The following is a 15,378-nucleotide window of genomic DNA, read 5'->3' on the forward strand; positions in this document are numbered from 1 at the left end:
GAATTAGGATATTCCATAGGTGAGACTCGGGTCAATAATAATGTTATACTCGGATAAAGAATACATCAATTTGGCAAAATAAGTCATATGAGCAGGGGTTCGGAGGAACGACGGTTCATTGTACATGTCAGCTGTGACTGGAGAATAACGCATGAGTGGAAGAAGTCCGGGAAGTATATGATCTCTGGAAATTATTGGAAAAATCACAGTTTTTGATGGATGGCAGCAGGGAAACCGAGCGAAAATACGGGCCAAAAAGTATTCGGAAGTCGGTATATTTTGACTAATTATGTTTTCAAAAAGCAAAATCAAAAATCGATTGACGATTTCGATTCATCGCCTATTTTTTCAAGTGTTTTTGAGATTTTGGAAAGAAAATAGAGTGAAATACTCTACAAAATCAGGTGACACTTTGTCATACATTGATTCACCATATCATTTTACACTAAAGAATAGAGGTTAATGCGCCTGTAAAAGGACGTTCGATTGTTCAGAGAAGGGAAAGAATTTCAATACGTATGACAGCTGCGCAAATCTGAACAGACTCCCCTTCAATTCATAGAGGTGGAAACCTAAATGAAGTGAAAAACTCGCGCGGCGGTGAGCGATAAGGATCCAGAAAGGATGACCATAGAAGAAGAGGAGATGAGTGAAGACAAACCTGATGGAGAGAAGCACAAACACGTGGAATTTTCCGTCTTTGCCAAGTGAAGTCTTTGCGTCGATTTTTCGATATAATCTGAAAAATGAAGATGCTTTGAGGGTTTTCGATCAGAAACATTAGCGACGGAGGAAACGAAGAATGGATCCGTCAATCGGTTCTTCAATCGCCGATTTGTATAATAAGAAATAAATGAATTCAGAGAGGCGAAGTGCTGCGCCGAAACGGTATTTTCTAAACTCGTACTAGTGTGTACGAGATTCCAGAGTTCCGCTTTGGCTAAAAAGCACGCGAAATCGCCACTGGCACACCACTGCGCCGCTCTGAGATTAAAACTATGTGAATTTGTGCAATGGATGAAAATCATAGAATGAACCCAGAAAATGAAAACAAACCTCAATGTATGATGGATCATAGTTTTCTGCTCTTTGGGCAATTTATCGACTTCCTTTTTACGGCACAATTCGAAGAACCAGGAACATACTCGTTCTAGAAATTTACAATTTTTAAATATCAGGTTTTGAAACACATACCAATATAATCCCAAGGGCAAGTGTTTCTGAAATACTTCAAAAGGGATTCTTGTCTACCGAGTTGAAATGCTTGTTCGATCGCCAATACAAGTCCATTCTGTCCGCAAAGCAAGTGAGCTAACTCGCTCTTTACTTTTCGTTCTGAGCAGAAATACTTGACGAGAGCATTCACTGCTTCAACAAGAATGTGCTCAACTTCACTGACTTTTGTTTCTGGAAACGACTCAGTTAAATACTGAAATCAAAAACAATAAACTTACTTCTATTACGAGAACCAGATTCAGACAATCGACCATTAGAAGGACTTCGATCTCTCTGTGGTGTCTGACTTCTAGAACTCATCCGACGGGTCCTTGCTGGTGAGCATGGCTCTTCTCGATCAATAACTCCGTTATCATTTCCATCATATTCTATGAATGGTTCCGCGACAAGCATTCGTTCGAGAGTTATATCTTCTCCATTCCCAAACCATCGATCCTCTCCAAACTTCTTTGAGCATGGGAACTTGTATGTTTGTCCAGTTATCTCATTTCGAACCAGAACGTATTCAAGGAACCATTGCACCGGTTTTTCACTTTGCTGATGACCGATTCGTAGTGTTGATAATGTTCCAAGGTTTTTGTGCTAAAAAAAATGACTTTCAAAAGTCATTCTGATGGATTAAATATTAATTTACATCAAATTTGAACAATGGAGTATTCGGTTTGAGCATTATTGGTGGTGTTGAGCTTAGACTTCCTTCTACAGTAACCCAAATGGCTGGAATAGCTCCACGACCAGATCCTGTTACTATTACTACTTGATAGTCCATTTCTGCAATAATTCGTGATAAAAATTTGCATTTTCTTGACTAAAACCATACTTGTTTTGGTGAAAGTGTTCGTGAAGCATCTGAATTGAGCTGCATTCAGAGTTAGTATATAGTACAGGAACTGCTCTTTCTCCTCATCAGTGCCAACAAAAGCGTATGGTTTGTAAAGCTCTCTGCAAAGAACAATTGTTTTTTCTTCCCAGTTTGCTCAAACAAAAAAGTCAAGAAAAGGAAAAGACCAAACCTCAAAACCCGCGAATTGCTCAGCAACGCTCCCAAATGTTTATGCAGAAGTTTCCGTTCGAGCGCTAGACGAACAAAAGCACGAGCATATCCAATGTCTGTTTTGATTTCAGTCATCCGGAGCACATTTCTATAAAAATTACAATTAGTTTTAAACTAAATAAATTAGTGGATACTTCAAATCATAGGCGACATGAGTAGGAAGAGGCGATAAAACGACTCTTGCACCGTCTGGACTTCTAGCTCGACTTTGCGATCGAACTTTTCGCGGTGATCCCTCAACACTCGCATATCCACCAAGATTTGATACGTCGGTTTGAGATCCATTCCATGAAGGATTCGTGAAATCTGAAGAATTTTGTGATTATCTAAAACAGCTGGAAATGAAGTGTTAGAGCAGCACCCAAGACATGTAAGCTTCTTTCCAAACAAATACCAATCAGTTACACACAGAGGGGGCTTGGATTTTTATGGACGGACAGCCGAGTTGGTACTCGGAAGCGTTACGGCACACTTTTTTCAGTAAGTGTATTTAATATAGTTTTTTGGAGTTTAGTGGAATGCATATTGTTAGAATAGAAATCGCATGCATTCAAAAACGAAACCACAACACTGACCACCAATACTAGTTGATTTCTTCATAGTCTTTCCAGATGGTACACCAGATGGCTCAACAGATTGATTTCGAGCTCTCACAATTGACGGGTGAGGGATTGGATAACGAGACGACCGGGGTAGACTTGAGTTGTTTTCTAATGGATTTCCATTTGAATCCTTCTCTCCATTTTTGTATTTCTCAACGATTGAGGTGGCAGCACGAAGCAGTGATTTACTCCATGGTTCTTCTTGTGCTCCACGAAATGAATCGACAATATCACTGATAGCAGTGAGCACATCTGTATTGTTCTGAGGAGATAATATAATCGGAGCTGGAACTTCGTCTATTGGAACACCACGACGATTGTGAGGAGGTACAGGAGGAAGGGATGGGGCGCGGCTTCCGCGTATTTCTGCAATGGACTACACTCGGGAAAAGAGATCACAACACGATATTTACGAAAGAGTTTCGAGCAAAGATTTAGGTTTCGATGAATTTAAAATTTAACTGAATGAACTCGAACCACAATAAACAATATATCAATCAAATTCAAGATATTGAAAGCTTCGCGAGATATCAATAACAGCCCAATTTCAGCCAAGATAAAAAAAGCGCCATTTCGGTTCACGCCGACACAATTTTTTCACCGCTTGTTTATTGTAGATTTCTTACGTTCGATTTTTCGTCTCAAGACGAGCCACGCTAACGCTGAATAAATAGAAGTGTGATAAGAAGAGAAGGAAAAGTGTTCAAGAATACGGAGAAAGAAGACATTTAAGAGTATCATGAGGAGTGAACAAGATGAATTTTATAAACCATATAGCTACATACCTGGAGTGAGCATTGAGGTAGACGATGCTCTTGTTGTTAATCCCGGCTTTTCGAAATCCTGATGCTGAAGCACGAAATTCCAGAGTGAGGATTTACCCTAAAACAGTAGATGAGATGAAACAATGTGAGTAATAACTCTTACATGTTTGTTCTTCAACTCATGTGCCCAAATTCTCTCTAAAAGATCACAAAATGAAGCGACGAGCGTGTTTTCTTCCACTCCAGAGAAAGTTGGATCCAGGTGACCACAATTCACTGCTTCCTTTCCCATTTTATCCACGAGCATTCTTTTTGTCTTGGCTGAAATTATTCTAGTTACAATACGATCCAAAAATATTCTGGAGGTATGGGGAATTGAACCCCAGCCCTCTCCCATGCTAAGGGAGCGCTCTACCACTGAGCTATACCCCCGCACGTCTCAATCTGATTCTGATTCGTTCAAATTGAAACATTCCATGTCAATTCTTTTGAATCTTTCCGCGCGGACAGAAGCTAAAACCTGATTATTTGCCTTCCGCGCGGAACCTTTTTTTTCACACTCTTCGCAACGAATCACAAGCATTGCCGCGGCGCCCTTTTCCTCACTACACTCATAGAATGAATGCCACAGAATCAGGTTGAGACGTGCGGGGGTATAGCTCAGTGGTAGAGCGCTCCCTTAGCATGGGAGAGGGCTGGGGTTCAATTCCCCATACCTCCAGAATCTTTTAGGTGTTTTACCTTTAGTCTCTTTCAGTAGTTGTTGTACGAATGCATATTGCTGTTGTGCGATCTGCTGACTTGATTCTACTTGCATCAATCCTGCACCTCCATAAACACTCGTTGGTCGAGCCGACTGTGATCCTGAGTTTCCATTTGAATTGTCCTTTTGTGAACGTAATCTCGGATATCTCTGACGCCAAGGCGATGGAGCAGGACTGATGAGATTTGCTCCATCAAGCAGAGTTGTATTCAATTGATGAACTGGCCAAGCCCCTTCGTATCGAACAGGGAATGCTCCAGCAAGCGAATGAGGTGCAGGAACCACGTAGTCTGTCGTCTCCTCTCGTTTTGAAATCAAATCTTCAGTGGCAGCAAAAAGAGGAGTTGCTTCATAAGTTGGTGTACGAACAATTGAAACTCCGAGCAGATCTCGCATGACGGAAATTCGATTATCGAAAAGAACAACCCCTTCATCTGGTGTTTCCCATTGAGAAAGGATTTTCGAGTCGATGAAAGTTGTAAACATTTGTGTTTCCAGAAATGCAGCAAGGAATGCCAGATGGCTGTCTGGTTGATCAGAGAGGAATGAGGCTTTATCGAAACTGGCCATACTCTCGCGATTAGCTTCATAAGCGTCTCGATCATCACATCCTTGACCTCCAATGACAAAGTGCTCGTAGGAATAGAACATTTCGACGAAACGATTGAGAACACATTCTCGAATTGCATTGTTAACTTTGGCATCCTGCAAATAAAGTGATGGAAAACAATAACTCTCAAAGCCAACCAATGATTATGTGGATTCATTGAATATTCATGAAAAGACGCATACCACAAAATAGTGCCTGGCAACTGGAGAATCGAGATTTTGAGCCCCGGCGAATTCTGTCTCAATATTTCCAACATCCACAACAACACCAGCTCTCCGAGCAATTTCAGCAACTCTTGCAAGTGTCGAATTGTTTCTGAGCACATTTTCTAGAGGAAGAGGTTGAAGCCCAGTTCGAGAAGGACGACGAATCATTCCTAATTCTGAAAGAAATTTTTTACTGAAAGAAAAAATAAAAATGCGCTTACCACTGAGCTCTTCACTCATTGCACTTCCATCTTCCAAGTCGAACGATCTACTCATTCGTTTCGCAGCCCAATCTTCTGGTCGCTTGTTCTTTTTTCTCATTTTAACACCTCCTTCTGCTATATCTTCAAGCTCTCCACGTACTGTAGTCGCGGAGGTTAACATCTTTTCGGCACCAGCTAGCCTATCTATCGCATTTTTAATATCATTGGCCAACTGGCGGGCACCAGGAAACACAGGAACATCTTCAGGAAGTTCTGATCGTCCCGTATCCAAATCAACAACACAAACATTGCTTTGAAACAACTCTTCCGGTACAGTATCTTCATAATACCATCCCATTACGTACGGGACTGGAGCTTCGAAAAAGTCAAGTTTCGAGTACGGAAGAACTGGAGCGTAGGTCATTTGCCATCGAAATGGAAAAGATAAAGCTAAAAGAGACTCGCAAACTGTCATCAGACGAGAAAGATCCTTCGAGCACAGAAGAATTTGATGTTCCAGAAGAAAACAAGAGAAGAGACGAATAAACTTTTCAACAGGAAGATAATCGAAAATACTTCCTATTGAATCATCGAAAAACGGGAGTTCCTTCGGACCGGGACGTTGAACAACCAGTGTTGTGTCTAGAAGTGGAATCTGAAAATCGAAACGTTTTAATTGTAAAAACCGAGATGGAAACCTTGAGAGTCATACTAGGAGATGGTAGAGGAACTTCATAAAGACACCAGTAAATGTAAGATTCAAGAGGAAGATGAGGTGATGTCGGAGACGCGATTATTTTATGAAAAGCAGTGAGAAGGGCACTTGTTGAATTAACAAGAGGGAGACGGGAGAGCACACAAATTGTGCGAGACCTGAAATATTGAAATGACTATGTGAAGAGAAAAACTAAATATTCTACAAAAGTTGTAATAAAATTGCAGCTAATTTGTCGATTTTTTTGACACGAATTCTCGTTTTCTGTTCGGAACTTGACTTTTGCTCTGAAAAAATCCAGAGTGGATCGAAAAAGTAATTAACTATTTTTTGAAAATAATTTTTGTTACTCTTGTTATCTGAAAAACTCACATAAAAAGTGAATTATGTCCTCCACCTTCATAATATGAGATTCGTTTCGTTCGATCTCGTCGATTTCTCGGCAAGGTATGTGTTCCTCCTGAATATTTTGAAATTTTCTTAGCGTTATTCTGACTAATACTCACCTGAAACAGTTCCTGGTGGATGGTGTACCCTCTGATGTTTCTCCACGATTCCATTGTGCCTTGCAGTTATTTCTCTCACATGATCTTGTTGTAATTGAGCCATTGCTTCACAAATCGCTACATCTTTCACCTCTTCATAGAATGTGATGGCAGTACCATTGATGCGAGAACCATCTTCTTTTATATTTGCAAATGTGTGAACCATCGGCTTTTTAGGAACATCTTTCTCCGTATAAAATCGAAGTCCTCTTGGCATGCATAACTGAAAAATCTGATAAATAAATTTGATTGTTTCAATTCTAACGAACGTGGAGAATATCATCAGAAAATGGATTTCCAGGCCTTCGTTGAGGAAAATGATGAATTATTCTGGCCACAAAAGATCGTTGAAGCGGTGGTCGAAATGCCGAAGAAGAACTTCCAGGTGATTCACCTGGTGTGTGGCATGGATCATATTTGGTGTCAACCTATAATTCAATGTATTTTTTTTAATATTAGAAATCGTTGCTTTTTTGGAATTTTGAGAAAAATTTTAGCAATTTCCTTTCTCGTTCTCCACTATTTTTTATTTACCGCTTTAATTTTTCTTGATTTTTAATACAGTACACTTGGTTTACCGTAAAAACTGTAATAGAGGCGCATGCGAGGGTTCGCCTCTATTTTTCAACCTGCTCGTTCGCCTATTTTTTCAACTTTAAAGTGATCAATATTTTTGTTTTTTCACGAACTTTGAAAAAGAATGACTGAAAACCAGAAAAAATATTTGAAGCGTATTATGGGGGCGCCTCTATTAGAGGGTGTGCCACTATTATTCAAACCACTTTTCACTGTGCGCCTCTATTAGAGGGGCGCTTACAGTTTTTACGGTATTTACCAGAGTTTATTTAATTTTGCTTTCAATTTTTCTAACTTCAAATATAAATTACCACAAGTCCTATATCTGGATCGTAACCGGCAACGGCAAAATAATCAACAAGAGTCACATCGATATCATTTGTATTTGTGCTCATCCTGCTAGTCGTTCATACTGATAACCGAGGTTCTGAAAAGGAAACTGATAAGTAAGCGAAAACGCCCTGTTTAAAGGGTAGACCAACATCAAGCAAACATAGTTAAGGTATTCACTTGGAAATATTTTAATAAAATAATAATTAAAATATTTTTTGAGTTTGTGCTTCATAAAATGTGAGAATTCCAGTTTCGGGAGATTTATTGACATAAAAGTGTGACGTCATCACCAGAGGGGCTAGCACGAAGGGTGTGTCAACCGCTCGCATGGCGCGGCCTTGGTGAAAAATCCGCAAACCCGTGAACTTGGAAACATTGAATTAACGTGAACTTGTGAATCCACGAAAGATAAAACGAAAAATGAAAAATTGGGGCGAAGTGGAATCATTTCAACATGGAAATAAACGAAAACAAAAAGAATTTAGCGAAACGTGGCGAGATTTTGGTGGTAAACGGCCTGTCGAAAAGTTCCGACGGAACGATCAACTCGTCCTTGGAACATAAAGGTCAGTCGCTATTAAGATGGATATGGAAAGGAACAAAGTTTGAAAAGAATGAGAATCTTTAGAAAATGGAGAAAGAAGAGCGATATAATTTATACATAGGCTGGGAAAATGGAGAAGAAAAAAAGAAGCTCATCTTTTCTCGGAAAAGAAAGGAGAAGCAACCATGCGAGAGATAATTTTGTTGGTTTTCCAACAATTTCCAGATTGCTCCCTTCCTTCTCTTTTATTCTTATGCAGCAATTTTTTTTAGATGATCCATACATCGGAAACTATCGGAATGGAGATGAAGAATTATCGTTGGAGAGAGGGGAATCATCTAGTTTTCATGTAATACTTTCGAAAATTTAAATGGGAACCTGTTAATTGACGATTTCAGCCATCTGACGAGTACGGTGCAATGAGTATGGGAGACTACGACGACGATAGTGACGATGCAACTTTACCGAAAAAAGAGTCGACACGGCAGAAGTAAAAAATGATTGACAGACATCCGGAAATGATCGAACTAGTTGCAGGTTTCGCCGTTTTCGACACAAGGAATACCAATGTGATGAATGCGATCGCATGTTCACACTCAAACACAATCTCCAAAACCATTTTGTCCAGGTTTTATTAGAGCTGAGTTGGGAATAATAATATTCTGTTTCAGTACCATATGGGATGTAAAACGTTGCACAAGTCATGTCCTTCTTGTAAGTGCACTATATGCGGAAAAATTTACTCCGCAGCATCTGTTCTTGCTGAACATATGATGAGTGAACATGGGTATGTATATAGTAAAGTATTGAGATATATTTTTGAATTATTTTTAGTAAACATATGGATCACTTTGAGTGCTCGCAATGTCATGAACAATTTCTGACTCAAGCTGGTCTTCAGAAGCATATGAAACTGCACCTTCAATCGAAAAAATCGTGCCCCTACGAGGAATGTTTTGGTTTGAAGTTCAAAAACAGCCGAGTAAGAGAAACAAAAGTATTTCATCCAATCTCACATTTATTTGAATTCAGGAGCTCCACGAGCACGTGCGCCACGAGCATAAACTTAAAGAGCTGTCGTGCTCTGTGTGCAGTGCGGTGTTCCGACAGCTGTCGGCCAGGATTAAGCATGAGGAGGGGCATGAGAAAGGTTCACCAAACTTGATGATTTTGTAATAAGAATAGCCTTTTCAGATCTAGCAGACGGAGGGCAAAGTCGGTGCAGAACACGAGAGAGAAGAGCTAAGGTAATTGATCTAGCCGAATGGCTCTCTGCTTTATGAAGTGTCGTAAAACCGGGAGCCACTCTCCCAATCAGGGAATAAACCTCTAGGTTTCAAGCAATCAGCAAATGCATTTTTTCAGTGCGATGAAGATCTCGTGAAGCGAGAACTAGATTCTCCATCACCACCACCACTCAAATGTCGAAAGGTTTACAGTCCTCAATTCGAGGCAGTGCCTATCAGAAAGAAGACGACAAAACGACTGACAAAAGCCGAGATTTTGGCGAAAATCAAGTAAATTGAGACCAACTAGATTTCTGAAAACTAATATTCAATCGTTTTATCCTAGATTGTACTTATAGAAATTAATTCAAATAAAGAAATATTGTTTTATCTTCTAATTCTACGTTTGGTAAAAATACTTTCAGAGAAAAATAAGTGGGGAGCGAACAGAAAAAAAGCATTCAAAAATCCACAAAAAAAACGAAACACCGTGAGACCGTACCACTAATTTTGTGCAAGCGCCTTTAAGAGCTACTGTATTTCTCAAAATTTCTTCCGCCAATTTTCAAGTGTCGAGTTTTGTTTATTATGCTCACTCTTAGTTGTTCTAACGCGTTAAAGCCAGAGTTGTGTTCCTCATGTAAAGAATAAAGTTATGCAGCTACTATTAACGGTAAATGTGCTCTGGGTATTTTTATTTCTTAAAATTCGTTTTACTTTCCACTTAAATGCCGCGAATCTTGTTCATTTCAGTAAATTTGCTTCAGAAATAATCGCGATAACAGTTCAGAGTATCACATTTGGTTGAAGCTTCAAGTTGTTTCATCTTGTTAATATATTTCGAAATTTCGCAGTTTCTGTCATTCCTGTCCTTTCAATTTTCGATTCTAATCGTGTCACTATTCTCACAAACGTGTTGTTTGAGTGATGTGAGAGCTATGTAACCGCGCTCTATCGTGAATCAAGAACTGCAATGCTGTCCCAATGTTGTGCAATAATTCCCCTCAAAGACAGTCGTTTTTCTTTCTTTTTCTTAACAATTCGTCATTTTCAAATCATGAGAAACCTTCTTCAGAATCCGTTAACCATGCCCGACGACGCGGCTGACGAGAAAAAGCCAGATGAAGCCAAAAAGAACGTAAGTTAGTATTAAAAAATTGTGCTTCCATCAGTTTTATTTCCAGAATCAAGCCAAGGGTCGTGGCCAAGGATCAAATGCCAATCGTGGAAGAGGAGGTAAGCTTAATGAACAGTTTTCAAACAATTTTCATACTTCTTAGGTTCAAATAACAACAATGCTTCGAAGAAGCTCAACTCCTCACGACCGACACCGAATTCTCGACAACCTACAAAAGTGGACATGAAAAAGTACGAAAGAATGATCTCAGCTGCTCATGTAAGTGTATCAAAATTCGTATCTGATTAACAATTAACGAATTACAGACCAACTTCTCTGATATTCCGTGTGGTCCAAAATCTGTAGACTGTGATATTTGTTGCAAGAAAAACGACGTCTTTGGAGTAATTGATTAGTCATTTTCTCTGAAGTTAACTTTTCAATTTTAAGATTGGTTCTTGTCGGCATCCTGTCTGTGCAGAATGTGTGATTCGAATGCGAATTCTCGGTAATTCCAAAACTTGTCCAGTTTGCCGTGCAGATATTGATATCTTGTCATTCTGTACTCTCGATGAAGACCTCGCAACAGTGCCACTTTCTTTCAAGTTATCCGGACATCCAGATGAATATCGCTTCGGAATAAGATTCAGCAATAAAGTGGCTGGTACCAAGTACGAAAAGTATCTGGCACATGTATGCAAAATTTGTAAAACGTAAGCGTTATATTGCACTCTTTCCTGACTTCATCAATAATAATTAAAATAATTTGCAGTGATGATGGTGAACGTCTGGAGTTTCCATCGTTCATGTCTCTTCGTCAGCATATGGCCAGTCGACATGAGCAATCTTACTGCCATATTTGTACGGACAATTTAAATTTGTTCTCGAGAGAAAGAAAAACGTACACAAGAGAAATGCTCCAGAGACACATGAAACAGGGTGATTTCGATGATAAAAGCTTCAAAGGGCATCCTCAATGCCTGTTCTGCGAGCAGAAATTTCTGGATGAGGAGAATCGTTACCGTCATCTTCGTAAAGAACACTTTTTCTGCCAGTTCTGTGAATCGGATGGAACAATGACCAATGTATTCTTCGGGTACGTTCCAGGCTGAGAAATTTACTGTATAACATAACAGTTTTCAGAAAACACGATGAACTTAAAAAGCATTACAAAGATCATCACTTTATCTGTGAAACTGAAGAGTGCAAGCAGATGGGAATAGCATTTGCTAATAAGTTCGAACTTGATTTGCATAGAGCAAATGAACACTCTGAAAAGAGAAACCTTATCGAGCTAGGTTTTGGACAAAGAGCTCCAGACCCTGGGCGACCAATGGGAAGGTACTTTTAAAAAGTTACGGACTGTTATCTAAAATAATTTTATTTATAGAGGTCGAGGTCCTCTCCGGTACAACGAACCGCCTCCTCCGCCGGTTCCTCGAGAAAGAATCGCGTTGGTTCAGCGGCAAGTTGAAACTAATCCTCAAAGTGATCCAAGCCAGTTTACTACTGTTCGATCAGCTCAGAGCAAAGGAGTTTTCACGAGTACTAGATCTGCATTTACACCTAGTAATCAAGACTTTCCGAGTCTCGCACCGCAAGCTCCACCGGTAAGATTGTATTCTTTGATACTGCTTCTGACAAGTCTGAAAGAAAACGGATTTCTTAAAAAATTGTTCCAAACTATTCATTTTTCAGCCAAGTATTCGTTCTTCGGAATTCCCTCGCCTGAACAAAGTGAACAAAAGTGCAACTGCCGCTGCCGCTGCTGCTGCTCCTGTAGTTGACCATTTCCCATCATTAGGAGAAACTTCAACACCATCTGCTCCACCTCTTCGAATTAAAGTTCCTCCGCTCGTAAAGAAGAGACAACCACCTCCATCCGCTCCAGTGCAACAAAAATCTAGACAATCTTCTTCTCGTCAACACGCTCCTCGAGAGGAAGATGAGGATTATACATCTTCAAGAAGAGATGTTCCACAAACTGTAGTGAAAGTCAACAATTCTTTACTTCGGTTCGACACTGTCGATCGTGTTGTTCCAACTGCGAAATCTAACATACAAATGATACAAAGAACAGATCAACAAGTAGCTCCTTCGGCTTCATCTTCTTCTTCTGCAGCTGCTCCAGGAATGTTCGATTTCCCCTCGTTACCAGCTGCTTCTGCGCCCATACAACCGGCAAATAGTTCTTGGCTCAATAGTAAGAACAGCAAAATTGTGAGCGATGACTTTCTGAAAACAATCGATTTCATATCATAATTTTAGAAGTCAGCCGGAGCTATTTCAAGCGTAACTGTGCCTGCCAATTACTCCAAAGCGACGAAAAATCAAAACAAAAAGAAGAACAAAGTTTCTGTTCCTAAAACGGAAGTTTGGTCATCTCTTGGTCCAGCCCCAGAAGTATCAACTTTAGCTGAAACGGATACGTGGCAGGACATACCATTGTCCAAAGAAGCACTGGCTGAGAAAGAGCGTCGAGAGAAAAAGGAAGAATGGGCTCGTAAGAAGGCAGAGATTCAGGCGAGAGTTGCGGCCGCGTCGAAAGAGAAATCGACAGCAGTTGCCGACGAAGTCGAACCAGAATTACCCCAGAGGTATCGTAGTTGAAAAGATGATCTCAAAAAATATTACTTTTTTCATAGATCGGTCACTCCTCCTTCTAATAATACTCCTCCTCCGAAAGAAGAGAGTCCCGAGTGGATTGTAGCCGCACCGAAGAAAGCAGAAGTAACTAAAAATGCAGCTAGTCAGAAAAAGAATAAGGTATGGATTATATTTTATTATGTTCTTGCAATATTTTGTTTCAGAAGAATAAGGAAGACGTCGCAACGTCTACAAAGCAGGAGCCGACACCATCTGCTGCTCCACCAGTCGAACCAACTCCTTCAGTTCCTCCAGCAGCTTCAATCGCTTCAACATCTTCAATTGCTCCAAAGCGAGAGGAGCCTGTTAAGGATTCCTACCAAGAGAAAATGGATGCGGTAATTCAAATAGTTCTGAACCTTTTAATCAAGAATTAATTTATAGTTGTGGAATATGCCGAAGTTGCCTTCAATGACATCAATGTTCTCGTCTTTTTCCATCTCGGGAATTTTTGGCATGGGCCCGAATTCTAACGTTCCGGTAATTGAACAACCAGCTCATAACTGATACCTGTGAAATATTTTCAGACACCAACAACTAATAATCCCCCTCCAGGATTGGAAAATGTCGTCTTAACACCTCCACCTGGACTCGGGTTTCCAACTCGAAAACCTGAAGAGATTTCATTCGCTTCTGCCCCAATGCTGTCTCATGACGATGTGAAGGAAAAACGAGAAAGAATGGAAGCAGAGAGACGAAAAAAGGAGAAAGAGACCGAGAAGGTAGGAATGAATCCATCTGGTCTATTGGCTTTGAGCCAAGCATCTGTCTGGTGATAAGGGGCACGTAACATCAAACACACGTGTTTATTTTGGTAGTAAGAAACCAGCCAAATGTACACATTGTCTTCTCTCCTACTCCACTTTTCCTATTTTTTCTTCTCATTTACAATATCAATGATCTTTTTTCCAGGTAGATGACGGCTGGGTTACAACCGGAAAAGCTACAAACAAGAAGAACAAAAAGAAGTAAAATGTTCAAATATATTTATTAAGTGTCAGTAAACATTTCTTGATTGTGTTTCACTAATATAGGGCGTGTTGTTATTTTTTAAATTTCTTTTTTCCTTACTCTTATAATCATCATCATCAACATCATTTCTGTTCTGTTTTACCGCTAAATAGTATCAGATTCTTAGTTGTATCAATCTAAAATCTGTCTCCGTTTCTTGTTCTGTCTCACCGGTATTTAGGTCAATAAAAATTAGAATACAACAATTACCTGTGTTGCTTATCATAAATGACAAGATAATCCAGCGTCATTACCTGACAGTATTAGATCTCATGAGCTAATCAGTCTAAATATTGAACAGGTAAGACGCTGGACATCGGTCACCAAAGAATAGGACAGTAGCCGAATTGGAATGACGGAGATTCCTCGTGTGCTCATAGAGCAGCAAATGGGCGGAGTTGAGTGGGAGAGGAAAAGGGGGCGGAGCTTCGGGGCGCGACCACTTACAGTGCTTTTGTAGGTGGGTAAATAGAACAGAAATGAATAATAGGAACAAGGGAATGATTAGCATTTGGAGAGAGACTTCAGAAGTGAAGTTTCAGATGAAATTGAATGATTCAGAGGACTCCGGTGAGTCAGTCAGCTGAATCTGCATATTGAGAAGAATGTGAAATAAAGAATAGTAATCTTTGAAATTCAATGAAAAAAGTTGAGAATTGAGAACGATAACATGATGAAAAACAAATGATATATCTGATGACAGCAAGAAACCAGACTTCTCTCGTTTTGTCGTCGTCGTTCAACACTTCAGATGGAGGGGGAAGACGATGTAATCATTGATCATTTCGCATGAGAAGAAGAAGGCGGACACCTGGCAATTAAGAGAAGAAGAGGTTTCCTTTCTCTTTCTCTTTCAAAGGCTCAAATGCACATTTATAGAGAAAATTGGGAGGAGAAAAGGGGGAGAGAGAGTGAATGTTTGTATGGGTATAATGGAAGAATAGGAGACGACAACGACGACAAGTTATCAATGAAAACGGGGAAAACAGACACAAGAGTTGGGGAGAGAAGTGATAACGAAATACATTTGCATTTGCAGGTTTAAAAGTACTTTTTGAATCGAATTTGAATAGAGAAAGAAAGAGAGTGAAATACGCAGAGAGAAGAGAGAACCTTCCTTCTCGATCGGTAACTTTCAGGAATGGTACAACTCTCTGATCCAACGGTTTATCGGCATCAATAAGATACTTCGTCGGGAACGTTTGATTAAAAAGACATTCGAATGAG

The 15,378-nt window shown here is 39.9% G+C and overlaps 3 protein-coding genes across 3 annotated transcripts; 2 read left to right on the plus strand and 1 right to left on the minus strand.

Annotated features, from left to right (window-relative positions):
- Nucleotides 1-3: 3 nt before the first annotated feature.
- On the minus strand, nt 4-7,669 carry GCK72_006399 (uncharacterized protein; the record flags this gene model as incomplete). The annotated part of the gene is made up of 20 exons (XM_003113858.2): nt 4-184; nt 662-739; nt 1,057-1,150; nt 1,195-1,407; nt 1,455-1,818; nt 1,871-2,007; nt 2,057-2,178; nt 2,250-2,378; nt 2,425-2,596; nt 2,866-3,258; nt 3,678-3,774; nt 3,820-3,977; nt 4,398-5,124; nt 5,212-5,411; nt 5,457-6,093; nt 6,137-6,311; nt 6,526-6,613; nt 6,660-6,921; nt 6,968-7,126; nt 7,586-7,669. The coding sequence occupies 20 exons, from the start codon at nt 7,667-7,669 to the stop codon at nt 4-6; spliced, it is 4,470 nt and encodes a 1,489-aa protein (XP_003113906.2).
- A 392-nt stretch (nt 7,670-8,061) lies between these two features.
- On the plus strand, nt 8,062-9,672 carry GCK72_006400 (uncharacterized protein; the record flags this gene model as incomplete). The annotated part of the gene is made up of 9 exons (XM_053725610.1): nt 8,062-8,173; nt 8,424-8,500; nt 8,550-8,641; nt 8,689-8,779; nt 8,823-8,938; nt 8,986-9,133; nt 9,184-9,301; nt 9,346-9,398; nt 9,517-9,672. 9 exons carry the CDS (start codon nt 8,062-8,064, stop codon nt 9,670-9,672), a joined length of 963 nt encoding a protein of 320 aa, XP_053589804.1.
- Nucleotides 9,673-10,434: 762 nt separating this feature from the next.
- On the plus strand, nt 10,435-14,112 carry GCK72_006401 (uncharacterized protein; the record flags this gene model as incomplete). The annotated part of the gene is made up of 15 exons (XM_053725611.1): nt 10,435-10,515; nt 10,562-10,613; nt 10,658-10,773; nt 10,821-10,898; nt 10,945-11,207; nt 11,267-11,590; nt 11,638-11,835; nt 11,885-12,104; nt 12,193-12,714; nt 12,763-13,091; nt 13,140-13,260; nt 13,305-13,478; nt 13,525-13,620; nt 13,668-13,862; nt 14,053-14,112. The coding sequence occupies 15 exons, from the start codon at nt 10,435-10,437 to the stop codon at nt 14,110-14,112; spliced, it is 2,829 nt and encodes a 942-aa protein (XP_053589805.1).
- Between the last annotated feature and the right edge of the window lie 1,266 nt (nt 14,113-15,378).

This window comes from Caenorhabditis remanei, chromosome II, assembly GCF_010183535.1.
Source record: "Caenorhabditis remanei strain PX506 chromosome II, whole genome shotgun sequence".
In the NCBI taxonomy this organism is placed as follows: Eukaryota; Metazoa; Nematoda; class Chromadorea; order Rhabditida; family Rhabditidae; genus Caenorhabditis; species Caenorhabditis remanei.